The sequence below is a fragment of the Anopheles gambiae genome, chromosome 2 (assembly GCF_943734735.2).
Source record: "Anopheles gambiae chromosome 2, idAnoGambNW_F1_1, whole genome shotgun sequence".
NCBI lineage: Eukaryota > Metazoa > Arthropoda > Insecta > Diptera > Culicidae > Anopheles > Anopheles gambiae.
Window position 1 is genome coordinate 12,524,481 of NC_064601.1, and position 25,384 is coordinate 12,549,864.

General features: G+C 49.5%; 6 protein-coding genes across 9 annotated transcripts; 2 read left to right on the forward strand and 4 right to left on the reverse strand.

Moving 5' to 3' along the window:
- Positions 1 to 73: 73 nt before the first annotated feature.
- On the reverse strand, positions 74 to 2,121 carry LOC1281173 (cytosol aminopeptidase). Its single transcript, XM_321111.4, has 2 exons — positions 1,667 to 2,121; positions 74 to 1,584 (listed from the first exon to the last, which is right to left on the reverse strand). The coding sequence occupies exons 1-2, from the start codon at positions 1,874 to 1,876 to the stop codon at positions 136 to 138; spliced, it is 1,659 nt and encodes a 552-aa protein (XP_321111.3). The 5' UTR covers positions 1,877 to 2,121; the 3' UTR covers positions 74 to 135.
- A 66-nt stretch (positions 2,122 to 2,187) lies between these two features.
- On the forward strand, positions 2,188 to 10,921 carry LOC1281172 (TBC1 domain family member whacked). 2 transcript variants are annotated; one of them, XM_321110.6, is made up of 4 exons: positions 2,188 to 3,182; positions 9,009 to 9,452; positions 9,569 to 9,933; positions 10,027 to 10,921. In XM_321110.6, the coding sequence occupies exons 2-4, from the start codon at positions 9,162 to 9,164 to the stop codon at positions 10,559 to 10,561; spliced, it is 1,191 nt and encodes a 396-aa protein (XP_321110.6). In that variant the 5' UTR covers positions 2,188 to 3,182; positions 9,009 to 9,161; the 3' UTR covers positions 10,562 to 10,921. The 2 variants fall into 2 exon arrangements, with proteins under 2 accessions (XP_321110.6, XP_061506429.1); XM_061650445.1 differs by lacking the exon at positions 2,188 to 3,182 and adding an exon at positions 8,300 to 8,585.
- Positions 10,922 to 12,749: 1,828 nt separating this feature from the next.
- LOC1281170 (phagocyte signaling-impaired protein) lies at positions 12,750 to 17,572 on the reverse strand. Its single transcript, XM_321109.6, has 8 exons — positions 17,352 to 17,572; positions 16,202 to 16,919; positions 16,006 to 16,126; positions 15,645 to 15,920; positions 15,376 to 15,571; positions 14,123 to 15,303; positions 13,791 to 14,043; positions 12,750 to 13,718 (listed from the first exon to the last, which is right to left on the reverse strand). Exons 1-8 carry the CDS (start codon positions 17,398 to 17,400, stop codon positions 13,540 to 13,542), a joined length of 2,973 nt encoding a protein of 990 aa, XP_321109.6. The 5' UTR covers positions 17,401 to 17,572; the 3' UTR covers positions 12,750 to 13,539.
- A 501-nt stretch (positions 17,573 to 18,073) lies between these two features.
- LOC1281168 (N-acetylglucosaminyl-phosphatidylinositol de-N-acetylase) lies at positions 18,074 to 24,098 on the forward strand. Of its 3 annotated transcripts, none has more exons than XM_321107.5 (4): positions 18,074 to 18,172; positions 18,293 to 19,337; positions 19,401 to 19,494; positions 23,356 to 24,098. In XM_321107.5, exons 2-4 carry the CDS (start codon positions 18,587 to 18,589, stop codon positions 23,525 to 23,527), a joined length of 1,017 nt encoding a protein of 338 aa, XP_321107.5. In that variant the 5' UTR covers positions 18,074 to 18,172; positions 18,293 to 18,586; the 3' UTR covers positions 23,528 to 24,098. The 3 variants fall into 3 exon arrangements, with proteins under 3 accessions (XP_321107.5, XP_061499997.1, XP_003435975.2); XM_061644013.1 differs by having other exon boundaries at positions 18,087 to 18,172; positions 18,250 to 19,337; XM_003435927.2 differs by having other exon boundaries at positions 18,099 to 18,203.
- On the reverse strand, positions 19,621 to 21,116 carry LOC5667676 (uncharacterized). Its single transcript, XM_001689262.3, has 3 exons — positions 20,830 to 21,116; positions 20,166 to 20,358; positions 19,621 to 20,083 (listed from the first exon to the last, which is right to left on the reverse strand). Exons 2-3 carry the CDS (start codon positions 20,233 to 20,235, stop codon positions 19,695 to 19,697), a joined length of 459 nt encoding a protein of 152 aa, XP_001689314.2. The 5' UTR covers positions 20,236 to 20,358; positions 20,830 to 21,116; the 3' UTR covers positions 19,621 to 19,694.
- LOC11176056 (uncharacterized) lies at positions 21,936 to 22,644 on the reverse strand. Its single transcript, XM_003435928.2, has 2 exons — positions 22,530 to 22,644; positions 21,936 to 22,412 (listed from the first exon to the last, which is right to left on the reverse strand). Exons 1-2 carry the CDS (start codon positions 22,597 to 22,599, stop codon positions 22,024 to 22,026), a joined length of 459 nt encoding a protein of 152 aa, XP_003435976.1. The 5' UTR covers positions 22,600 to 22,644; the 3' UTR covers positions 21,936 to 22,023.
- Positions 24,099 to 25,384: the final 1,286 nt, after the last annotated feature.

The following is a 25,384-nucleotide window of genomic DNA, read 5'->3' on the forward strand; positions in this document are numbered from 1 at the left end:
AGTTTTACTGCAGTTTCAAATTCAAGCGTGCTCCACCCGTCCGTTAAGTTCTCCTCTCTCAAAGTCAGCGAGGTATTATTTTAAGATAAATTTATTTGCATCTTAGCGTACACCTTTTAACAAAATACTCAAATCCTATCGCATCTGCTGACTCGAAAGGGCTGACTCCGTTTTGGTACCGCCACTGCCACTGTCCGTGCACTGCACAACGCTCTGGGCGATGAACTCGATCAGCGTTCGCGTCGGCCGCCCGGCCATACCGCGCCGAATGTACGGAAAGTCGGTGCCCTTCGTTTTCATCACGTTTAGCGCATCGATGTGCATCCACTTTCCGCACGGCAGGAACTCGCGCAAGAAGGCGGCCGCCTTGCAACTGTTCGCCCCCTCGCCCTTGCCAATGTTCTGCACATCCACGTGCTCGGCCGAACAGATTTGCTGCGTGTAGTAGTTCCACAGCGGCAGGCGCCACACACGATCGCCCGTGTGAATGCTGGCATTTTGCATGCGCTGCCAGAGATCTTCCGAGTTGGTAAAAACGGCCGCGCACACCTTTCCGAACGATTCGATCGTTGCCTTTGAGATGGTGGACACGTCCACAATGTACTTCGGTCCAAAGTGTTCCGCGTACAGAAGCGCATCCACCAGCGCCAACGGTGCCTCGTTGCTCGTCTTCACGATCTCGATGCTCTTCCCATTCTTGACCGTAATCACGTCGCCCGGCTTCATCGCATTGCAGCCCAGCATATTCTCGCACAGTGGAATCAGGGCGCGTATGTTAACCGGCAGCTTCAGTGCGGCAATCGCCCGGCTGGCGGCCACGACACATGCCGCACCCGTCATATCCGCCCGCATGTCCGTCAAAGCCTCCAGCGTCTTCAGGCAGAGACCGCCACTGTCGAAGGTGTTGCCCTGGCCGATCAGCACGATCGGTCGCTCCTTCGTGTTGGTGCCGTAGTAGCTTAGCTCGAGAAATATCGGAGGTTCGCAGGATCCCTTAGCCACCGTCAGGAAGGAGGTCATCTCCTCATTCTCCGCCCATCCGCGCACCTTCACCTCCACGTTCACGCCAGAGTTGCACAGTATCTGGACGACGTTCTGCGCAAAGGTTGTCGGGGTCATCAAATTCGAGGGCGTTTCCTGCAGCTGGCGGGCAAGATTCTGTGCCTCTGCCTTCGCCAGCCCGATGCGCCATCCGTTGGAGTCGCAGGGCAGCTCGGGCTCGTAGTACAGCTGCAGCTGTGGGACAAACTTCCGCTGGTCCGGGCTTCGCAGCTCCTGGTTCACCCACAGTCCCATGTGCGCTCCCTCCGCAGCCGACTCAGCATGCCCAAAGTCTTCCACGTAGATACGGCTCGTTTCTAGCTGCTGTAGCTCCTGGCAACCGCGGGCAGCAGCGATGCGTATTGCTTCCTTCGAAATGTCCATCTTTTCTACATCGTCATACCCGAGACACTCGCTACCCAGACCGCAGACGGCCACAGCGGAGTAAGTGGGTTCGAGATTGTACAGGACCCGCACCTCACCCCGCTTAGGCATCGGTCCGGCTAATCGAAGCATCTCTAGAAGCCGCCCACTGGTGTATGACTGCAATTTGGGCATATGTTACAAGGACATCTTTACTGGAACTTTTGCTTCCATATAGATCCCGCGAATTCCCGCTACTTACCTCATTGTATTTGGCCGCCGTTGGCGTTAGTACGCCAATGTCCAACCGGTCATTCTCATCGGCATACACGCCTAGCACGAGACCACGGGAGGCCGGATTCGAGCATTGTTCCGCTACCTTTCCTTTATGCTGCATGTACCGCGATGCTTGATACTGAAGAGATTTTAAGGACGATGGCCGTATAATTTTTCTCAACACCGCTAGCGACATTTTTTCCGTTGGGTTCTTTTGGGCTGATTCCAGTAGAAGAAAAAGAAAATCGAAAGCAAATTTCCAAAGTACTCCGTCCGTCCGACCTCTGCGAAAGACTGAAATCAAATGTTTCGTAGTATGGTTCAGGCGCACATACTGCTCCTGCTCGATCAATGTGTACTGCGATTGAATAATTTCGTACCGGGTTTATTTTACACCCCGGCAACGGCTCTGCACCGAACCGAAATGATTGGCCCCTACGTTCGGCGCAGACAGTGCGAACCGAGCGAAGCTGTTACTCCTCAACCCGAGCGTATATACGCACGCATTCGGAGCAGACCTGTCATTCCGCCACATACCTGAAAAAACGGGAAATGCTCAGAAAACACAGAGAGGAAGCAAATTTGGGAAGTGTTTTTGTTGCCATTCCGCAGCAGGAGGGCATCTGGGCAGGAAAAATCGATAAAACTATTTGTAAATACAGTGCGACGACAGCGACCACGGTGGTACGTGTGTGATTTGTGCTTCTGTGCCGTTCCTTCCAAAATCAAAACATATTCAAGGTGTAGTGCAGTACGAAGAACAAAATTTGGTTGTGTGCTTCTCCCTCTGTGGCTCGGGCCCGTACCGAGGAATGTGATTGTTGCTGCTGCTGGTTGTGCTGGGAAAGCTATAAAATTTATAATCCATCGGCGATAGTGGGCGTCAGTAACCGATGAACCGGTGGTGATGTGCCAATCCGTTCGTGTGTGTGATAAAATGTGGCCCTGGTCTCTGGGGTACCACCCACAAATTCGACCAATTTAGTGAAATCGTGAAATTGCGCCCTGCTGTCGCAAGGCGAAAAGCAAACAATAGTGACCAGCAATAGCAGTGCAGTGCGCCGTAAGTCACGCACAAACCCACCGACGAGTGTGTGCAATGTGCAGTGGTGTGCGGTGATCCAATTCGTACGCGGGTGCATTTGTGCGTTGGGCTCTTGGCTCAAGTGCTACCTTCCGGTCGGTGCATTACTACCCCAGCCAGCCCGAGAAGGCCATCAACTCGCTCCCAACCGACGGTACGACGGACGGGAAAGCACAGCGTTGAAAACAACGTCACCCCTGCATCGTATGATAACGCCGTCACTCGCTGCGACAGTCGCTTTACAGTTTTGTGCTAACGTGTACAAAAGGGGCAAACGCATCGAATTTGCACACCGTTTTGGGTGCCTCGACCGAGGCTTTCACCGACTAGCCCGGGCGCGGGGACGAGACGAAACGGGCACCGATTCGAGATGAGCTGATAGTGGCCGGGGTTGGTCCGCGTGTTTGTTTATGATAATGTAAGTAACTGTACTGCAAATTTCCGTGACAAAGTTAAGCTGTCTCTTTGTAGGGTGTGTTTGTGTGTGAAGAGCTCGCGAAGACGGCAGAGGAGGCACAATTCCATGCAACACAGGGGGAAAAGGGTGGTGCGTATTGCTCACCGGGCGTTGGAAAAGCTACACAACACACAATCATGCGCCGTACCCGAGCTGATAAGAGAAGTTGGCGCGATAAAGCGACAAGATAATGGGATAGAACGAAGCAATTTGGAGTTCTACGCCGCACCCTTGGTGGAATGTTTCCCTCGCTGAATGGCACTTTAGAGTGCAAAACGTAAACTTTCCCTTTTCGATCATCCACTCGGATTGCACTTCGGATGGTTCATACCTTTGTTTTCTGCGACGTTAGAAAACCATGTTTCTACCTAAACACGGAAAGCTTCTTAACCGTGTCGTGGATTCGCCCCCCGTGGGGAGGGGTGGGGAGAGTTGGTCCGTCCATGCGTCCCGGAACGTGTGCTACAAGCAGTCCACAATCCAAGGCCTTTCCATTGTACACATTCCTTACACGGGGAGGGCGTAATAGAAAACAAAAGGAAGGCGGTTTGAAGCGAGCTAGACAAAACATACCAAATCAAACGTGTGCAGCTCAATTCGCATTACAACTTCGTGCCGTCACAGCCACACACACACGGCATGTACACACTCACACCACACGAAGAAGAGCCCCCAGGAGTACGATTTATTAGCTTTACAAGCGAAAATCGGACGCAAAGTGTCTCCAAATGTGTGCCTGTTTATGTGTCTCTGCGGCTGTGATCGTGTGTCTGCGATCGCGACACTTACCAACAATGAGTAGCGGGCGTTGTTGTAATGCTTGGGTGGGGGGTGCGGGCCGACCCACTATGTAAATATAACCCGTCCGACCCTTCTGCAACCAGTTCCCCTTCGCCCTGATGGGATACCCTTGTCCTCGCGTCACTCGTGCGCACTCTCGCGCATACCAGCAACAACGTGTTTGTTTGCTTTTCATTCTCGCCGTTTCGTGCCGGACTGACCGCCCGCCGTATGACTGACGCGGCAACAACTGACGCGGTTGCTCGCTTTTGGCCGGGGGCCGTTTTGGTGGACTTTTCCCCATGTCGCCAAACCCCCCTCCCACCGTCAATCTTGTAGTATGTGCTAGGTTTGGATTGATTTGCATAATGTTGCAGCGGGCCCAAAACAATGCCTTCACCACTTGTTGATTTGGTGGTGCGAATGGTATGGGCTGTTGTGGTAAAGGAAATCCCCCCATTCAATGTGCTCTCCTGTGTGACACATCGGATGGCGACAGGGACAGGTGTTTTTGTCAAACCATTTCAGCAACGCGTTGTAATTTTTAACAACTTTCTATGAGAATACGTTAAAAAAAGCTAATAGCCACCATTGCTTGGTTCACACTTCGAAAGCATTTGAATTTAGTTGTAATTGATGATACTTGGAGTGGCGAATGGATATGTATTTTTCTCACTTCTGATCGATGATGGCCTCAAGACAGTCGTATGAGATGGTAAACTAAGAACATTGCCTTGCCTTGCTCGATGTTCGCTGCACTCTTTCGTTATACACTGACTGTTGATGTCATAGCTCCTGTCGTTCGGGTTTGAAGTATGCCGCATCGTGCCTGGACCCTGACTCACCCACCCAGCGGCTTGTTGATAGTGTGACGTGGACAGATAAGATCATACAAAACCCTAAACGCTCTACTTCCCTTTACTTGCGCAATCAATGTTTCAAATAGTCCACAAGTTCTTACTACACTACATACTAATTAAACGATGCATAATTTTTTTCTTTGTTTCAAGGCCTTTCAAAAAACGTTAGAAAATGAAGCGAGCAAATCAAATTTAAACACAACACAAATAGAAGCGTCGCACATGTTCGCAATTGAAATAACCTTCGGTTTTGGACAAAATGTGTACATCCAACCAGTTGCATTGCACTTCTCTTTACCGAGAGAGACAGAGAGAGAGAGAGAAAAAGAGAAAGAGATAGAGATAGAGAGCTGCTCGCCCAATTCGTCGATGGGTGCGTGTACACCGTTTGCCCAGGCCGAGCAAAACACACACCAGAGTCGTACAATTAATTAATTTACCCATACCAACGATAAACCGCGGTTGATTGGTCGGATGGGTCGGTGATGGGTGTTCGCCCGGCCACCTTGTTGGGGGTGGTGTAGCCGTGCTGGCCAACCTCGGTACGTTTTTTTTTTTACATTCAGCTGGGTATTTCCAATTTTGCACTTGCACTTGCGAAGATACCCGTGTAAGTCATTGGTGGACTTAAACGGACTTCGGTTTATTAGCGGGCACAATTATTTTGTCTTTTTATAGTCATCGGGGGAGGACGAGGAGGAGACACGGTTGGTTATGCTAATTTTAACCCGATCGGGAATTGTTACACAAACTTTGTTTTGCTTCGATCCGAATCTAAATAAGGTCTGTATGTAGGAAGAGAACGGTTAGCTTCGAATTGTAACTCCTGGCGGCTGGTAAACAAATTATCTTCTCGAAAGTACAAATTGTATCACCATGTGAAAATGCGCCACTACTGAGCCATTGGCCAAATTGCGAGAGGGAAACTAATTCGACTTAAAGGTGCTCGGATGTGTGTGTGTGCATGCTCGTCCGTGTCCACTTGGTTGGCGTTCCGTTAGTTTGGCGCGTACTGCGCTGGGAGGAGAGGAGGCTTCTCTTAAATTTGCGCATCGTTGCACGTGAAAAGACGAACGAGTGCGCGAACGACGATTAGAAATGGTCCAGGGGAGGCAACCGTCCGCCCCAACACCACTTCCCGTGAGATGGTGAGTGGTGATCCGGTGTAAGGGAGAACGGACCGAAAATGAGATTGTTTGTACGGGAATGGCATAGCCCCGTCCGTTACTTGCTGTGCGAATAATTAGGGCACGGTCTGCCGGTGTGTTAAATCGATTGTGAACGACTTTACAATCCAGTGCTGTGAGTGCGGGGCGGTGGTGCACACACAACAGTGGTTGATGAGCTTTGTGTGTGCGTGTGCACTGGGCGCAGCAGCACATTGTAGCAAAGTAACGCAAAGTAAACATGTCTCACATCGCAGTTGGCGTCGCATGTGCCATGCGAATGGTGCAAACTGTGTTCAAACTAGTGATGGGAAAAATGATTTTTTTGTGGAATCGATTCCGGCTCGCTCCGGATAGTAGGTTCGGAATCAGTTTCCGGATTCGATTCTGGAATTGAAATCAGCTCCGAAAATGGAATCGGTTCTGTAATTGGTTCCGGAATCGGCTTCGGAATCGGAATCGGCTCCGGAATCGGTATTGACTGCGAAATCAGAATCTGATGCTACGTATCGATAGCCGCAAAGAATCCAAATTTACTTGCAAACGATCCATTGTCATGAAGATTTCCGGACTGATTTCGCTCCTGAAACGTCTTATTTCAATTCAATCACTGATTCTCATTCCGGAACTAATTCTATTTCTGGAGTCAATCCTGATTCCGTTACTAGGGCAATTTGCGATTACGAGGTCAATTCCGATTCCAGCGCCGATCGCTTAATTGGCACCGGAGTCAACTCCGGAATCGTCTTCGGAATCGACTCCGGAATCGAAATCGATTCCAACATCGGAATCGAAATCGATTTCAGCATCGGAATCGACTCCAGAATTGATTCCGAACACGGAATAGGAATCGGGTAGGTCCGATTCCGAGCTCCCATCACTAGTTAAAACGCTTAACATGTCGTGCTGCCGCTTATTGTAAGCAGTGTTTTGAGCATATGTTATTGCAATTTGGCGCTTTACACTTAGCTGGAGTTTGAACAATTTAAAATGAAATCAATATTTGATGTTTTCTAAGCCACTCCAACTGCTAACTCTAAAACACAAGCGAAAAAAAGTTCAATTCAGTCCGAATGTGTTAAAAACATATGCCCTACACTGTGTTGTACACTGCAAGCATCAATTTTACGATGGTTTACATCTCAAACACCGGAACACTCTCTGGTGGACTGGTTGGCCCAGTAGTGTGGCAAATGCACGCGAGCATCTCCAATCGCCCACATCGCATCGGTTCACCGTCGTCTACCACCGACCATCAATCACATGAGTGCCGTTTTACACATTCCGTTTCTCAACCCAATCACACACTAAACGAATCAACCCTTCCGACGGCCACACACACACACACGCACTCTGTATTTCGTTCGCGATCTTCTGGAGGGAAAAGAAGTGTTGTCCGTTTGCACAAACAGCTTCCCCAAAAGCATGATCGCGAACGACGAGCGCCTTCTGATGTTTACCGGATCTTGTTCGGATGATGTGGATGAGGGACACACGATGTATGGGTGTTGATTCAATTGAAACAAATGAACATTATGCGAGCCAATGGGGGGAGTGATTGAACGTGTTTCTTTAGTCATTCTTTAAAGCTTTATCTTCACACCAACCGATGCGCTATTAATCGAAGAAGTAAACGAAGCAAAACTAATGCGCTGTCTTTGCACTTTCAAGCCCTTTAGCCCCTTTGTTCGAGCAAAAACTAACCCGTAGGAATGTTATGTTGACCCCCAATGGATGCTAAAAGACGCAACGGAAATGTTTTGCAACGGGAACGAGCCTTAGTTTTGTGCCGGATGTGTGTCATCGTGAGGGGAAGGATTTTATTTTTTGGAACCATTCTTGATATTCTATTTCCGGACGGGGCGCGCAGGAAGACCCTCCGGTTGGAATCTTCGCTGCAAGAAACTGAAGCCCTCTACCCGGCTCAATTTCGGCTTCGGCACGGCCGTCGAGCCCCAGCAGCAAACGCAGCCAATCCCCGGAGGGAGAACTCCCCTCGGAACTCGGACGCGGGAGTTACTGATTCGTTCGTGGGGTTGGACCTAGTTGGATAGTTTATATTTAGACGCACGCACACACACACACTTTCCACGGCGGTAAGTTTCGGCCGCCCCGTGGCGCACAACTACAACACTACAGTTTTTGCCAACTGCACGGGAATTTCCTCTACCCTTCGAAAGGGAACAGATTTCCATTCCACAGGCGCGATCTTCTTCCGTGCGTGTAGCTTAGATCTTTCGCCCTCACCCCCCAAAAACCACAACCTACGACACAAAGCGGCGCGGGTACCAAAAATATCACCCTCCCTCGGTTGTTGTGGAAATAGATTTACGGCGGCGCGCGCTGGGTTTCGCATTTGACGGAAACGATCGATAGTTCGATCTCGTCTGATACACGGGCAAGATGCACGCTTCCCTTAGTGTTGCACGTGCGCTTGAGTTGGCAACAGTCACGTGGTTCGTGTTTCTTTACCCGGTGAAGTGATAACTAGCATTACTGTTAAGAGGACTTCCACATCCAATTCTTCCACTATCTCGCATCTCCCCCTGTACTAAGCGGTGAGTTAGGTCAGACGCAGTTGCGGTGTGGATGCGTTAAATGCAGATTTTTCCATTTTCTTTGCAATCTGCTTCCACTTTCGATTGCGGACGAGGCAGCACTTTCACTCCATCCCGTGGCTGAGTTTGGGCAATAATGCATAACATAATGCGTGGGAATGTTCATCTTAACGAGCCGTTGTTTTGGCTGCGATTGTGTTGTGACAAGTAGAAAGACGGTTGAAATATGGTCGCGCGGCACAATCCAAGTGACCTAAGCGTCCAAAAACCCGGCACAGGGTGTGAGGGTGTGTGCAAATTATGAAACAAGATCATCGTACACACTACTATTCCCAGACAACTTTCATTCCACCGTCCCGCTTGAGCTTTGTGACAGCGTTTAAGCTAACGTTTTTTGTTGTTCTCTTTTTCCCTCCCCGACAGAGAGTTTTTGTTTTATGTGTTATCATACTGCAACATATCATCGAAAAAAAAAAACGACAAGAAGAAACATTTCACTCCGTGTTCTCATACCGGAAAGGCGAGGAAACAATCATCACATCACACGACTTAACATTCGGACGCTAGGCGACGGTCATGGCCACCATCACCATGGCAGCGTCACCGACCTCGAACAGTAGCGCGTCGACCACGTCCGTGTCGCTGCTGCAGCGCCAGTCGAGCAAAAATGCCGACACCGTGTCGGTGTGTTCAACCACCAGTGCCTTCTCGACGTGCCCCGACCGGCACGGGTTCTACGGTGGCAACCAGTTTTCGGAAAAGCCGAAGAAAGAAACGCTTACGCGGGAGCAGATCATCGCACGCGAAAAGAAGTGGATCCACATGACGGCGCACTGGGCAGAATATATGAACACGAACTACAAAAAGGTAATTCCATGTGTGTGTGTGTGTGTGTGTGTGTGTGTGTGTGTGTGTGTGTATGCAGCAATCCGGAAACCCTGCTCCTCTAATACTTTGTCCCTTTTTACCCCATTTTTCCACAGGTCCGTGAGCGCTGCCGAAAAGGCATCCCGGACGCGCTGCGACAGAAGGCATGGTTTCTGCTGACCGGCGCAAACCATCTGATGGCCAAGTTTCCCGACTGGTACCAGCATCTGCTCGACCAGCCCGGCAATCCGCAGATCATCGACGAAATACGCAAAGATCAGCATCGCCAGTTCCCGCACCACGAGATGTTCATCGACGACGACAAGCCGGGCCAGAAGGAGCTGTTCAACGTGCTGAAAGCGTACTCGGTGTACAATCCGACCGTGGGCTACTGTCAGGCACAGGCCCCGATCGCCGCCTTCCTGCTGATGCAGCTGCCCTCCGAGCAGGCGTTCTGGTGCTTCGTCGCTATCTGTGACAAGTAGGTTACCCTCCGTCATTGTCATTGCTCCATCCAGCCACAGAGCAGCGCCGCTTACACTAAGCCTTTGTTTCCAAAACCACTCCTTTCCAGATACCTCGAAAACTACTTCACACCCGGGCTCGAGATGTTGCAGCGCGACGCAGGCATGCTGAACCGGCTGCTAAAGAAAACGTCCCCGGCCGCTTACCGCCACCTGCAGAAGCACAACGTCGATCCGCTGCTGTACATGACCGACTGGTTTCTGTGTGCGATGACGCGCACGCTGCCCTGGGACACGCTGCTGCGCGTGTGGGACTGCTTCCTTTGCGAAGGGGTGCGAATCTTTTTCAAGGTGGCGCTCGTCATCATCGGGGCCACGCTTGGGCCGCAGAAGGTGCGGTCCCAGTGCAACGGGCTGTGCGAAACGCTGGCCGTGCTGCGCTCACCGCCGAAGAAGTTTCTCGAGGAGGATTTCATCATGCACCACATCTTTCGGCTGAACATCACGATCGACGACTTCCACCGGGAGCACAAGAAGCAGGAGATGCTGCACCGGAAGGCAAAGCTGGAACAGCAGAAGGCAGCACAGCAGCAGAACGGTGGTGGTGGTGGTGGATCTTCCAACGGGGCTGGCAGGAGCTCGTAGCTTTCGGCAACCCGTGGCCAATAAGGACCGCATGGAGAAGGGACGGCAGCTAGTCTAACATGGAGAAACTGCTCCGGAAGGTGGGAGAAGCAGTGTATCATCATACCGGCCCCCCCAAAGGGACAGAGTGGGACCTGAGGGGGGCAATAATGTTTGCAATTACGGGCGCTATTCGTCTCATTCGTTTCTTCCACATTTAGCGTGAAATAAGCGCAGACCGATTCGGAAACTATTCAGATGTGTTTGCTATGTTTAAAAGAACCGTTTATACAAGTAAGTATCTAGCTAAGTAAGATTTGCGATCAACATGGCACCAAAATTTAACATCGCCACGGCGAAATATGTTTAGGAACAAAACAATGCAAAAAGAAAAAAACAAATGATTCGATCGATAACCGAATTGGCACGGATTCGAAGCCGTGTGCCCAATTTATGAAGCTAATTTCACTTGAAAGGCGCGAATGAAGCAAAAATTGTGAAACAAAAACCCCAAGTGCAACGCACGCGGACGTTGCAATGCAGATTTATAGTACAATTTTATATCTATTTAAAAAAGAAAGGAACGTAAAACACTCGTATTCTAAAGCACCTAAACACACACACAAACAGTCCAGCTATAAAGGCGTTAGGCGTTAATTATTAGCACGAAGGTACGAAACGCCCGTCGAACGTTTGAGAGGGAAACAGTTCCAAAAACAGAACGGCAATCGAGACACACACACACCGGACAGCTTGGGGTGTGTGTGTTGTGTGTCCTTTCTTCATTCCATCTTAAGCATCGTAACGAACCGTTTTCTATCGCAAGTTTTGCACAGATGTTTAACATTACTACGTTTGAATGCAATAAGATCAGTTAACCGGATAGGAGGTGTATAAAGTTTATGCACGGATCATTTGTAGCGTATCATCTACACACCCGGTTTTGTTGTAGCAACTGAAAAGTTTAACAAAAGAGAATCAATAGGGAACACAACCTCTCTTCCCTCCCCCGCAGCAGCAGTATGTGCAAGCAAAAAAAAAACAGTGTTGAATGTATTCGTTTCTATATTGCGCGTATATCAACGTATATTTAACATTTATCATCGTTTAGCAAATCGCACAAAGTTAGAGTTGTTAAGTCAAGCGTACCGTTCACCACACCGCAACTGTAAAGCCACTCTACTACTACTACCACTACTACTACTTCTTGATAGCTCTCGAATGAAGAAGAAGGCGTAGAGCTTTAGTCAGGTTAGTGAACAATTACCTACCAAGATTATGCTGTGCGCGATGCCGGAAGGGTGCGAATCGAAGCCAACAAATGTCAACAACACGACGGTGCCTTTCTTTCCCTTCGATAAGAGAATTAGCGCATCCACCCCAAGCACGCCCAGCACAGACAGCATAGGCGTGCATTAGCGAAACGCCGGAAAACCGCCAGTTCGATGGAGAGATTGTTACAGAAAATTAATTTCCCTTTCGTTTGATCGACACTTCTCGCTGTGCTAAGCGTTATTGTTTGATACCCATGAAAAGGAAAAAAACACACACACACACACACCGATTCGAATTAAGAATTCGCAATAACTGGTGGAGTAGTAAAATTCACCCCTTTTAATCACTTATTTAAATGCACTGTTGAGTGTGTATAGAGTGCATCTTGTGCAATTCGTTCATCGTCTTCGTTGTCGTCGAGCAAATGTTGTAAACGTTCGTAATGGCGTATTATATTATTGTTTAAATTAAGAAGCATTAGTGTAAATTTCATCACCTACAATTGACCATAGTCCCCCTCCCACCCTCCCCCCTCCTTGTTCTCCTCGTTTATTTATTACTCTCGAACAATCACAGGCGCAAAGGAAGAAAGAGAGAGAGAGAGAGATGGTGGCAGCTGATGGTTAAAGCGTATGTCTGTATCTTCCTGTTCAAAACGAGATAATAAACTCAACATTGGAAAGTGCATTTAAAATGTGTTCCTTTTGCTTAGGGTTGCAAGCGGCAGTGCAAGTTGTCCATGCCTAACAATCGACTCACTGATGACAGTAGCCACCATCTCACTATAGTGAGCAAGGTAACGCTCTCACAATACTGAGAGACGGAAAGCGTGAGCATGAGGTCTGTGTTTTCGGACCCAAAAACTTAAAAGAAATGAAAAAAAAAGAAAAAATCGGATCGCGTTCTAAACGATCACTAATAAAATCACCGATTATTTACTTTTCCTTATTTTATTAATCTCTTCCAGGTTCACCATCTACAACCCCATTCGGCTCTTTTCTTTGCAACGCGTGGAAGCTACACTGGTAATTTAATCGTTACTGTACTTTCATTGCAAACCACATTTTGATTCTACTGCTGCCCCATCTTACACCCCCATCTGCCCACCGGTACACGCGATCGTGTATGCTGAAGTGCTTTCCTCCCATTACATCATTACACAATGCCCTGTCGTCAATGGGTGTCTTACGTGTGAATTGTATCTTTGTTTTTTACTTTAGACGCTATCTAAATTTGAAAAAAATGCTTGCCTGTACACGCTTGTTTTTGAATGACTTTCGGAAAAAAGGGACTCCTTCAGAAAACGGGAAGGGAGTCCATATGAATGTGTATTGCCGATGGTGCCGAACCATCATACTAGTATAAAAATAGTATGCACTGTACTATTCTATTTTGTATCGATAAAATGAACAATTGGCTGTAGACAACGGGAAATAGGGCCTACTTGCATCGTCCCCCCCAGAAAATGGGGCACCAGCACTTAAAAAGCTAGAAACTTAATACACACAATGTTGTTCAACAATCAACGAAACAGGACTGAACGAAAGATGCTCCTATTGACGCGCCCCTACTGCTCACGAACTCTAAACACGATCATCCCGGGGCATGAGAACCTGTGCCGTCTGAGTCTGTGTGCCGCCGTAGGTTAGACCTCAGTGGGCGTCACTGTTGATGGATTGTGGCTAGGAGACTGGTTGGATGCGCGGAACTTGAAGTGGCCGCTCTTAAATCGCTTTGCTCATCAGCTTTAGCTTGTCCTTTAGCAGCTTGCGCAGTTCCCGCACCTCCGTCAAGGCGTTCTCCGCTATCGTTGACTGTACGGTGGAGGCGCACTTGGGATTCAGTGACATCCGCTCGATGGCGGCCGACAGGGAGTCCTCGACTAAGGGTGGCTTCCAGGATGCTGCAGAACCCCAAAAAAAAGCAATTTAAGTTAAAGGAAACGTTGTTGAACGTGCAAAACCGTTCGTCTTACCCAGCAACAGATCCATGGCGTTGATGGTTTGCTTCAACTCGCGCAGCACCTTCGTAACCAGCACGAGCCGCTCCCGTTCCGGGACGACGGAAGAAGCATCGTTGCTCGCATTGGTGGTTGTGGCAGTATTCGGTGCACTGTTTTCGGGTCCCTTTTTCACCTTCTTTCCGGCGCTTGGTTGTGCTTGGGACGTGGGGGCATGCAGGTACTTGTCGTAACAGACTGCCAGCAGGAATACCATCAGTGAGATCATCTGGAAAAAAACAAAGGTAACGCAGGCAGGATTAGCAGAACTAGCCCAGCAACGAGCGCCTCAATCGCCTCGACCTTACCTCGATACAACCGTTTACGAGCTCGTGCGTCATCTTCCAGTGCCATAGCAAATCGGCCGACTGGTGGTACGTCTCGATCGCTCGCTTCATCGTCTCGTGTATGGCCGTTACGTCGCCGGAACACTTGTCCGCCGCCAGTGTAAGCTGCTCGATGCTGTAACCCTTCCACAAGTCCAGCACAAAGTCAGCCAGCTGCGTAAAGACACGCTCGTAGGGCAGGCTCAGGTAAAGGTGAAGGCGCGAGGGCAACAGATTGACTAGATAGCGACCGCTGATCGGTGCGTGCTGCTTGCTGCGGATGTCGGCCGCGACCGTCACCCAGTCGTCGCGCAGCTGCTGGGCCGCCGAACACTCCACCGACGTACGGCTGAGATGGAGCTCCACCAGCGAGAACAGCATCTTCGAAAGGCCGGTGCGCAACCGCAACAGATCGTAGTCCTGCTCGTAGCTGCGCTTTTGCAATCGTTCCCGACGTTCCTCCAGCGTAGCACCGACCGGTTTCGTTACAGCTGCTACTACCGGCGCTTCCTTCTCTCCTCCGGTGCCATTATCCATTGGCTTGTCCTTCTTCTCCTCCTGCTCCTCCTCATCGCTCGGTGGATCCCAGCTGACAAAGATCGTAAGATCGCGATTATCGTGCAGCTTGTCCCACCGTATACGATCCTCGGCCGGTTTGCGGCGTGTTTGCCGGTACGCCGCCAGCAGCTGTGACAGCGTGCCACCAGAGCTGACCACCATCAGCAGCAACGTTTCGACCGTCACCAGCATAAAGTGGTAGCTGTTCGCGAGCCGGCTGCGAAAGTCGACAATTTCAACCAGCTTCGAGAACGTGCCAAAGTTGTACAGCGCCTTCGGGAACTCGGAGTTGGCGTCGATGTCGTTCAGGAAGAAGTAGAGCGTTTGCTCGTACGTCGCCTTGGCCAGTGCCGGGAAGCCGGCATTTGCCAGCTGTGCACAGTGCAGGTAGCCAAGCGAATCCAGCTGAATGTGCTTAATGTCCAGCGTTTCGTAGGCACTTTGGGCGGCTTGCGTGAGACCGAGACGGTGGTACAGCTGCAGCGCCAACAGCTTACCGTGGAAGTTGTTCACGCTGTTCCCCAGCAGGTGGTTCAGCAGACACAGCGCTTCGATCGCCGGCTCGGAGCGTTGCATTCGATAGGCACGTTCGTACATAATTTGCGCTGCGAAAGATAAATGCTTGCTTTAGTGTTGGGTGGACAATTGAGCCTTTCCCTCCCCGCATGTGAGCGTACCAGCTAACAAGGCGTACGCATCCGATGGTCCCATGTCCGTCACCAGCAGACCCTGCCCATACGCATTGTACCCGTGCTCGTAGTGAAGGCTTAGCGAGGTATAGATAGCGTGCAGCAGCTCCTCGCTAACGATCGCGTGCGCCCCGCTGTACCGGGCGATCTGCAGCGTACAGATGTGTCGTTGCATTTGCTCTTTCTGCAAATAGAAAATGCAAAAATCCCATTGTTAAACGAATGCATATAAACCGACGAGCGGCGACAATACTGACACTGGCCGGTAGCGTTGCTGAGCTGAGCCCCAGACCGTTCATAAGCTTGGTAGCGAGTGTTCTCCGCTCGTGGGCCGGTTTGACAAATTCGAGAAACAGCTTCATATCGAGCGCACAGCACGGTTTGTCCGCAAACAGCTCGAAGTACTCCGCCAGCATATCGGACATTTTGCCAAACAGCTGTTCCGCGGCGTACCGCTGCTCCACCATGCGGCGGTTCAGCTCCAACCGAGCCAGGTATGGACCGCGGAACTTTTTCGGCTGCGCTTCGATAATCTAGAAAGGGGCCAAGGGGAAGGACAAGGTGTAAAATTTCGTTGCTGGTGCAATGGCTAATACTTCCAGCCCTGCATACACATACATCGCACAGGAATTCGTGGCACATTTCCACCGTGTAATCGGCACCGTCCGGTTTCTCGCCAGCCCTTATAAGCTCGAACGTAGAGTTAATGTAATCCTGATAGTAATCCCAGCGGTCTTGTCTAGGAAAGGAACGCAGTGTTCGAAATTGAAATTAATAGCACTGCCACAACTACTCGCCAACAGCTTGCACTTACTCCTGTAGCAGCAGCTCCTTGAGCAGTCGGTTCAGCTCGCCCCACTTGTTCAGCTGCTTCAGCAGATCGATCCTCAGATAAACCGGCGCACCCGGGTACAGCTTCTGGCATAAGGCACCCTGCAGAAAGTCGTACGCCTCGCTGTACTTGTGCTGCTCCTGCAGTATCTGCAGATACAGCTGCGCCTCCTGCGCACCCTCGAGCTTGTTCTCCGCAATGAACTTGTCCACCATGCGCTGGGCGAGCACCAGCAGCAGCTGCGCCTTTTGCGCATTGTGCGCGTCCGGGCCGCGGAGCGCCTGCAGCACCACGCTCATCACGGCCCAGAAGTAGTAGGAGTTGCGGGGCCGCAGCTTGTACAGCTGCAGCGCGACCGACTGCAGCGCCTTGAAGTCGTCGATGCGCATGTAGGCGATGAACAGCTGGGACAGCAGCTCCTCGCTGCCCGGCACCTGCCGCACCGCGTTGCTAAACAGCGTGCAGATCTTGTCCAGCCGCTGCGTTTCCTTGTAGTACAGCGTGAGCGCGTGCAGTGTCGTCGCCTCGATCGGTTGCTCCTCCTCGAGCGCGGCGATCAGCGGCGCACTGTCCTCCGTGCGGCCGAGCCGCTGGTACGCCCAGGCTTTCAGCGCACGGGCACACTGTAGGGTGGGTTTCTTCTTCAGCATCTTCTCGACATCCTGCAGCGCCTTTTTGTAGTTACCGATTTCAATCGATTCTAAAAATAGAGACACGGACAATTGGTTAAGCGGGGCGATTCGGTGTGTGTGTGTTTGCGTGGATGGTGGATGTTTCTAAGATTGGAATGGTGCAGCGCACGGCAAACGCACAATTGAAGATAGCGATGAGAGATGTGGAGAGTGAAGAGATGCCGGCCGGTAACCATTCGGAGCCGGAGCAGAGCAGCGCCTTTATCTTATAGGAAACAGCACACGCGTCTGGTGCGCGTTTAGTTCCAAAAAGATATAATTATTGGCATGATGTAGAAGGGCCATCGCCTCTATAGCGTCATTAAAGACACTTTGCGACCACGACTAGCTAATAGTCCAACCGGCCATCGCAGCCGCAGCCGGTCTCCGTGCGATTGCTATTGATGCTGCCATGCGGAGACAGTCGTGGTGCACCCCACCATACCCCAGCTGCTACCTACCCCAGATTGGCCGCAATTTCCGCTCGTACGCTAGATCCTCTTGCTGCATCGTGCCGTGGGTGGTTTGAAGGATGGTAAGCGAATCCTTGGAGGCTTGAAAGTGAATGTTTTCGTTCACAAATTCGATCCCTAAAATCCCGAATTCTCGCTCGGACTGCGCGCACACTCACACACACACTGCACATACACATGCACCAGTCGATATTTTGACAGTCGGGAGAAAATTGACTTTTTCAAATGTGCAAACTACCAGGCTCTATCACAACAGCACAGCTTGACATTGTACCACCGGGCTCGGTGTTTTTATATCGCAGAAATGATAATATTTGTGCTATTTACATAATTGCTACCTGTCCCTGGCATACAATAAAAGTAATTGGATATAATCATATCCTTTCCTAAAAATTAAATACTCTAAAAAGATTTTTAAAGTGTTATTTAAATATGCAAAGAATGGACCATCGTTTCCTTCATTGCCTGACCTGGCCACGTTCGTTTGTTTATATTCCCTTCAACTTACAGTGGCCGGCCAAAATGGCGAGATGGAAGTGGAACTACAATATAGAGTAAATTAAAATATTGAATGCTTTATTATTGGTTGGAGATAAAATCGTTTGGTCAAATGGTTATTTAAAAATAAGATATTGCACCAAAAGCATATTTTTGATGGCCATTTAGAACAAAAGTTTGCATTTCAATCGGTATTAGATGAGAAGTAGTGCTGTTTAAAATTAGTCAGCACTGTCCCTGTACAAATTTTCCCTCACTGCGCGCGTGTGTGTGTGTCCGGGTGCCTATACATTGGTAGAGAAAAACAAAAGGTAAACAAACACATCATATCGGCGAAAAATTGTATGTAACCATAAAAGATAATAAATTAACAGACAGCACTTTCCAGTTTTACCTGACCACGTACATCTATTTCGCCATTTTGCTTGCAGTTGCACGCATAAACCCACTGGCAGTGCCGTTGCTGTGCGAACCAGGACGGCGGCGATTGTGCTCACTGTGGTTGTATGATATTCCCACGGAAATCACACACCGTCAGAGAGAGTGCACTACCCGGGCCCTGCATTTTGCGAAACTGCTGCGTAATCGACTTTCGTTTGTGCAATCGAGATAAAGCGAAGCTCCTTTCCTCTGTCTCGATTACGGTACCGTTCCGGGCGCCAGCGCTTCACCAACCACCCACCCCCCTGCCGGTACACATCAGGTCCGGGTGACGTGATGAGGAAATGATTCATGCTTCCTCGAACATCGATCCGCACGGCAGTGACACTATCATCCGCTCGGTTCCATCGCCCGTGCCATCATCACTGCTCGCGTGGTGGTTCCAGTGCGGAAAGACGGAAGCACAGCAGGAACAGCAGCAGCAGGATCCGCTCGGACCGACCGGCTGCCTGGAGGTGATTTACGGTATCGCGCTGCACTACCTACACGAAACGCTGGATCACATTGCGCTAGTGCTGCTGGCCTACAGTGTACTATGCGTCGTCCTGTACCGGGTGATGTTTCACCGTGCGACCGGTGGCTCGCGCTTAGGTCGATGGTTGGTGCGCCGAAGCCATCTGCCACCGTGCAGCCGGGCCCTGCTCGTGACCGCTCATCCCGATGACGAGGTGATGTTCTTCGGCCCGACCATACTGGAGCTGCGGCGCCGCCAGTGCCGCGTGTTTGTGCTGTGCCTGTCCGAGGGCAATCACGACCGTAAGGGCGCCGTGCGGAGGCAGGAGCTGTGGGATGCGTGCGAAAGCATGGGCGTGCGGCCCGAGGACATAACGCTCGTTAATGCGACACATTTGCAGGACGATCCGACCGCGGAATGGAGGGCGGTCACGATCGCGAACCAGCTGCTCCGCCAGCTGGAATCGCTCGACGCGGAGCTGCTGATCACGTTCGACAAGGAAGGTATCAGCGGCCATCCGAACCATAGTGCAATTTACTACGCGACCGCTTCGCTGTGTCTTTCCGGCATGATACCGAACAGTAAGTAGTCGAGGCCGGGTGGTAGGCGATTGTTTTACGCTAAACGTCCTTTGTCTTTCGCAGATTGTAAAGTATTAACATTAGAAACGGTGAATCTGTGCCGAAAGTATTTGTCGATATTTGATCTGCCGGCGACGCTGCTGCTATCTACCAATTGGTAAGTGAATTCTTGGCACAAACTTACCTTCCACGATTAGGATTAAAAAAGCGTATTGGTTCAACACCACAACATTGCCAGATTGTCGGTCGGCCTCTTAAATGCACAATGAAAACAAATTCCTGCTTACTGTGATGGCTCAGAAAGGTTTATTACGGAGGAAAGTAGTGTTAATAATGGAGAACTGGGTTTGCTTTGCTTTAACCGACGATCGCTGCATCGATTTCGACGCAGGTCACGGCACTGCCGTCAGCAGCGGTCAGACCAACCTCAACCTGCACGGTAATGCCGACCAGCGGCAGCTCCATGGCATAGTTCAGCTCGTAGTCGAACGACTGGCCGGCGGCGATCGGGCAGGAAGCACCCGAAATGCCAACGGCGCAAGCGTCCCGCAGCTCCTCCGGGATGTCGAAACCGACGTCCAATCCGAGCAGGCGGGCAGTCAGATGAGCCGTCAGGGTGGGGGTGGCGACCGGCGACACGATGCCGATGCCGCGGGCAACCAGCGGAGCTCCGGACGTGATCGTGCAGGGCAGAGCCGTGCATCCTTCAATGTTGAGCGAAGCCGGAGTTGGCCTGCCACCCGAGCCTAGGGCGAAAGAGCGAAGAGGCAACGTAAGACATCTTCCTAGCTGCTAGCAAGCGAGCACCGCGCGAGGCGTCACACTTACATGGTCGGAACGGGGTCTGGCCGAAGACGATGGCCGGCAGCAGGGCAGCAATGAGCAGGAACTTGTACATGGTTGTGGTACTAAGGGAAACGTCAAGGATCTGACTACCTTGTCCCGTATCGGTAGCGCTTTTTAAATACCGAGCCCCCGGCGAAGGTCACCGCAGCGGTGTGGGTTGAAACCGAACCGGCACCTGCAATTGGACGTTGCAATAGATTAGCCAAAATCGTTTCTTATCCGCCTATCGGAGCTACTTATCAGCGCAGGTTAGGTAAAGGGTGGGTGCCACAATAGCGCCTGTAGGTGTTTGGAGACCTTTCTTGTCCGGATTTCTTTCCCCCAGTGCGCACGCACGCACACACACATACACGGAAATACACTCAACACGCTGCATTACTCGATTGTGAAGGGTTTATTCGAACCATTGGTGGTAGTTTTATCACGATTCGAGTTCAAAGTTTATGCACCTCCGATGTGTATTTTGATGGCGATGTTGTTGGAAGTCCAAAAATTGCTCAAAAGGCTTATCGTACCTAAACATAAGCAAGCAACTTACTTATCAATGTTTCTTTCCGCCCGGTATCTTGCCCACTTTATGGGAAATTACTTAATGGATAAGATTACCGTAGAAAAGTGTTACCTGCGTCAAGAATAAGGGGATTACCTATATGAACTGTGGCGTCACCATGGGTCACTGCGATTATTGTTTCCCCTCTCTTCGATAATGCATCGTTTTCGGTGGTTTCAACCCAGATCCGTTGGTTAACAGCAATGATCTTCGAATTGCTTTTTTAGCCATCTATCGGACCACCCTATTACTCTACCCGGGGGGTCAGTACAATTAGTGGCCAGGCTCCAAGCTAGCAAATTTTTCACTTCTTCGATAAGATAGAATTGCACTGTAGGTGGAAGGATGAAACGTAACGGTCCCAGGAAGAAGTTGGATTGATATCGGTGGCTTTTTTTCATTTTCTCTATCGGCTAAAAAACAACAAACTGGCTATTGACATACCACTTGTGGTCGGGCGCAGGGTACTAGATAGGCATGAAGTCGATTAATGATTGTGTAACAACACCTCTCGCTTCGAGTAAAGGGAGAAAAGGGTGGTGTACCTTTTGTTAAGTGCATTTTTTTTAATCACATGAATCAGAATCTGCTCCGGAATCGAAACCGGCTCCGGAATCGGAATTGGCTCCGAAATAGGAATCGGCTCCGGGATCAGAATCGGCTCCGGAATCAGAATCGGCTCCGAAGTCAGAGTCGATTTCGGCATATCCATGTGAACAGGCGTTTGGGTCATATGTTGCTACGATTGTATTACAAGCCGCAAAGAATCCAAATTTACTTGTTAACGATAACGAGTCCCATGAAGATTCCGGGACAGATTTTGCTTCCGATACGTCTGATTTTAATTCCAGAAAAGATTTTGATGTCGGAGTTAATTCGGTTTCCGATTCCGGAGCAAATTGCGATTCCCGGGTGGATTGCGATTCTGGACCCAATTCTAGTTCCGAAGTCGATTTCGATTCTGGCATCGATTCTGGAAGAGGAGTCTTCTCCGGAATCTAAAAAGGAGTCGGCTCCAGAGTATGAAACGATTCTAGAATCGGAATCGGCTCCGGAATAGGTCTGATTCCGAGCTCCCACCACTGGTTTGACATGAGAATGAAGTTTGACAGCACTGCCATTCCCAAGGCCTGCTTTACCTGCAGTTCGGTGAAATCTCCATGGAATCAACCCCCTTTTTACCAGTGAAATTTACTGACATGTTTAGTTGCTTAACATACGATCACATCACTAGATGTGGTTTTATTGCTTTATTGCTCAGGAGAAATTGGAGAAGAAAGGAGTGGAAGCTTAGGCCACGATTTGGGCATCAATCTCAATGCACGTGATCCTGGTACCGTCAGCCGCCGTAAGACCGACCTCGACCTGCGCGGTAATGCCGGTCAGTGGCAGTGTCATAGCGTAGTTGAGCGTGTAGTCGAACTGCTGGCCAGCGGCGAGCGGGCACGAGGCTCCCGAAATGCCCACGGCACAGGCGTCGCGTAGCTCCTCCGGAATCCTGAACCCAACATCCAGTCCCAGCACGCGGGCGACGATGTGTGCCTCAACGGTCGGTGTGGCCACCGGCGAGCGAATACCGGTCGCACGTGCAATCAGCGGGCTGCCGGACACGATCGTGCAAGGAAGGGCCGCACATCCTTCGATCGCAACCGAATCTGGAACCGGACCTCCACCACGGCCTGTGGGCAGCGGGAAGCGGATTAATAGGATGTACTTTCACACAGCTTAAAAGGCACTTTAACCACACTACACCCCCACTAGCTGGCATGCCCACATGCCTTCTCGCTGCTACTTACACGGACGGAACGGGGTCTGGCCGAAGGCGATGGCCGGCAGGATGGCAACAATCAGCAGGAACTTGTACATTTTCAGTGACGGAGCTTGCAAACACTTCTGAACTATCCCACTCCACGGCGACGGTGTTTAAATAGTGGTGGTAGCGGCAGCATTCGGCGACAATTCCCATGGTTTACTCGTTACGCATTAGCTCAGTATCTTGCCCAGACGTGCGTCAGCTGTCGATAAAATTCGCACGCTATTTTACGTTCGTAGATAACTATCGCCTGCGATAGTCTGCCAGGAGTACAAATGTCCCCCGTGGACCACTAAGCCTTTGCCGCTTAGTGCGTGGGGTCCAGCGTTGTTTGCATTATCTTGCCTGAGCTGACCAAAGATTCTTATTGTTATTTGCTTTGCGTCTTTTGGAATGCTTATCAAACGTGTGTATGTTGTTTTTATTTCTTCTATGCCGGTTGCAGCACATACCCACCATTCGATTGCTCTCCGTGGGCCTGGTGGTCGTATAGGCTGCTATTTTATTGTGTCGATCGCCGATTATGGTTATCGTTTTACATCAATTACCAGTTAGCCACCGATAATTACCAAAAAGCAACCGGTGGTAAATGATGCAGGAGGGCAAGAAGGTAGGGAAGAATTTTGTCCACCAAAAACCTGTCGGCCAACGACTCGGAACGGGTGCATTGCATTCGATAAGTTGTTGGGGGAGATTAGAAGCGCACTTCGGAGCAGTGCAATTAATTGTTTTTTTTTTTTATTGAATGCTTGTTGGTATGGAGAATCAATTATTTATTAAAATTTCAACTCTCGTTCCAATCGTTTTAGGGTCATCCTCAGCTGGAAAGCGCGGCGCGCTGTGCAGAATGCGATGCGCTTGCACAACTCCCAGATGGTGTGGTTTCGCAAGCTGTACATAATATTCTCCCGCTACATGGTGATCAATTCGTTGCGCGAAATTAACAAATCCGACGTAGAGTTTGAAATTTTGGATACCTAAGTGGTGTGACAGACGCGCAAACAGGTTGCGAGCGCCAACCAAAACAAAACTGTGCACCGAAACAGCTTCCAGATGCTTCTTCCATCAGCTGGGACCACCAAATCACGCACTCCGTCTTGTAGTAAACACCCACAAGAGCACATCCACCCAGAACGAATGAAAGCGACGAAGAACAAGAACACGTTCCTAGGATCCAAATAATGCTAACTGATAAGTACGATGCGCTTTCGCTAGTCTTCAACTTTATGTTGTTTTACCCCATAAGTAGTTGAATGCAAGAATTTATTCAATAGCCCGAGAGATAGAGTTATCGGTCAGGCAGAAACGTGGCCAGTCGGACAAAATTTGTCCGTATATGAAGGCATTTTTGAGTTGAACTCTGTATGTTGAGCTTTGCGGTATTGGGTTCAAATTGTTTGAATGTTGTTCAAAATAATATTGGTTGAGAAGCGGGTGAAAAGGTTGAAATTGTTGTATGTTTAGAGAAAAATTTGCTCTAGCTCTAGTCCTTTCCTTCCATTCGCGTAGGTTCTGTAAATAGATCGCTTTCTTCGGGGAGCAGTCGCCTTTCCTATTGTTTTAGTTTTTTTTCTCTCTCTTCTGTTGCTTAAATTTAAAACTAAAACCTTTATGAACTTTTGGAAAATAAAGCTAACATAAAAAAATGCACATCAGGGCTCAATTTTCACTGTGGTTAATATAAGAAAATGCATGAATATAATACCAACAAGTACAATTACCGTTAGCGGCATTTCGTTTAGTTTGAAATTTTGGCACGTGGCCCGACGGTTGCGTCCTTCCGAGTACTGAACAGTAAGTCATAAACAAAAGAGTATATTTTGACCAGAGTGACCAGAAATTCCCGATTTATCTGTATTCTTAAGGCTGGAAATAGACGAATCGAGATCGTCGCGGTACCGCGAAAATCGCGTATGACTTGAGCTGTCAATTCTGTTATAAAATCTGACTGATAGGCGAGATAATCGCGGTTCGTGTATGGAACCATCCGAGGTCTGGTGACGATTGAATGTGCCAAGAAGAAATAATGTTTATCAATTTTCGAATCAAATTGGTTATTTCACATAGTTTATGCAAAATAAAATACAAAACTCTTTCCCCTACACGTTTTTTCCCCTACAAGTTGGGTATCTCTCAAGGTGTTATAAATGACAAGGTGAAGTTGTTCAGAACAAAATGACATTTCTCGACTTGACATTTCTCTTCCGTGGGCTCCGGTATAAAAATCGGTAAGGGCTGGTGCGGGGTAATGAAATTTGTATGCAGATAATGACAGATGTCCCCCACAATGTCGCCCAGCAAAAGCGATAAAAATCAACCTTCTAAATACATTATCCTTGGTATCTCTGCGAAACAGCAGGCGCGATCGGAGGCGCGGAAGATTTGACAGCCCAACTGTTCTACAACTGTTATAAACAAGGCGCGAATTTCGCGGTACCGCGACGATCTCGGTTCGTCTGTTTCCAGCCTAACGATTCACATATGAACACCATAAAACTACCTATTTTTCATTTATCCTACCGGAAGACACAGATTTTCTCATAATACTGTCCGAAAAGTCCTAAAACCATTTCCCAAATGATTTAATGCAGTAAACTCGATATAAAGTATGGAATTCAATAGGAACCAGAACCAAAAGTTCAACACAGACAACCAAGGCCCGTGTCTGTAGTTTTTGAGATGCGGTGAAATTGGACGTGCTGGATACAAATTGAAACTCCTACCGAAAATTACCGATAAAATTTTGACGCTCCTACCGAAAACCGCCAAAAAATCTGGCCACACTGATATTGACATCAATTTCAAATTGTCTCTGACAGAAAACTGACGTTTCGACTC

Coding starts and splice junctions, on each gene's coding strand:
- LOC1281173 (XM_321111.4), bottom strand. CDS start 1,876: ATGTCGCTAGCGGTGTTGAGAAAAATTATACGGCCATCGTCCTTAAAA. Junction 1,585..1,666: donor CGGCGGCCAAATACAATGAG/GTAAGTAGCGGG, acceptor CCCAAATTGCAG/TCATACACCAGTGGGCGGCT.
- LOC1281172 (XM_321110.6), top strand. CDS start 9,162: ATGGCCACCATCACCATGGCAGCGTCACCGACCTCGAACAGTAGCGCG. Junction 9,453..9,568: donor TGAACACGAACTACAAAAAG/GTAATTCCATGT, acceptor ATTTTTCCACAG/GTCCGTGAGCGCTGCCGAAA. Junction 9,934..10,026: donor TTCGTCGCTATCTGTGACAA/GTAGGTTACCCT, acceptor ACTCCTTTCCAG/ATACCTCGAAAACTACTTCA.
- LOC1281170 (XM_321109.6), bottom strand. CDS start 17,400: ATGCAGCAAGAGGATCTAGCGTACGAGCGGAAATTGCGGCCAATCTGG. Junction 16,127..16,201: donor AAGGAGCTGCTGCTACAGGA/GTAAGTGCAAGC, acceptor TTCCTTTCCTAG/ACAAGACCGCTGGGATTACT. Junction 15,304..15,375: donor TGCGTACGCCTTGTTAGCTG/GTACGCTCACAT, acceptor TATCTTTCGCAG/CGCAAATTATGTACGAACGT.
- LOC1281168 (XM_321107.5), top strand. CDS start 18,587: ATGATTCATGCTTCCTCGAACATCGATCCGCACGGCAGTGACACTATC. Junction 19,338..19,400: donor TTCCGGCATGATACCGAACA/GTAAGTAGTCGA, acceptor TGTCTTTCGCAG/ATTGTAAAGTATTAACATTA. Junction 19,495..23,355: donor CTGCTGCTATCTACCAATTG/GTAAGTGAATTC, acceptor CAATCGTTTTAG/GGTCATCCTCAGCTGGAAAG.
- LOC5667676 (XM_001689262.3), bottom strand. CDS start 20,235: ATGTACAAGTTCCTGCTCATTGCTGCCCTGCTGCCGGCCATCGTCTTC. Junction 20,084..20,165: donor CCAGACCCCGTTCCGACCAT/GTAAGTGTGACG, acceptor CTTTCGCCCTAG/GCTCGGGTGGCAGGCCAACT.
- LOC11176056 (XM_003435928.2), bottom strand. CDS start 22,599: ATGTACAAGTTCCTGCTGATTGTTGCCATCCTGCCGGCCATCGCCTTC. Junction 22,413..22,529: donor CCAGACCCCGTTCCGTCCGT/GTAAGTAGCAGC, acceptor CGCTGCCCACAG/GCCGTGGTGGAGGTCCGGTT.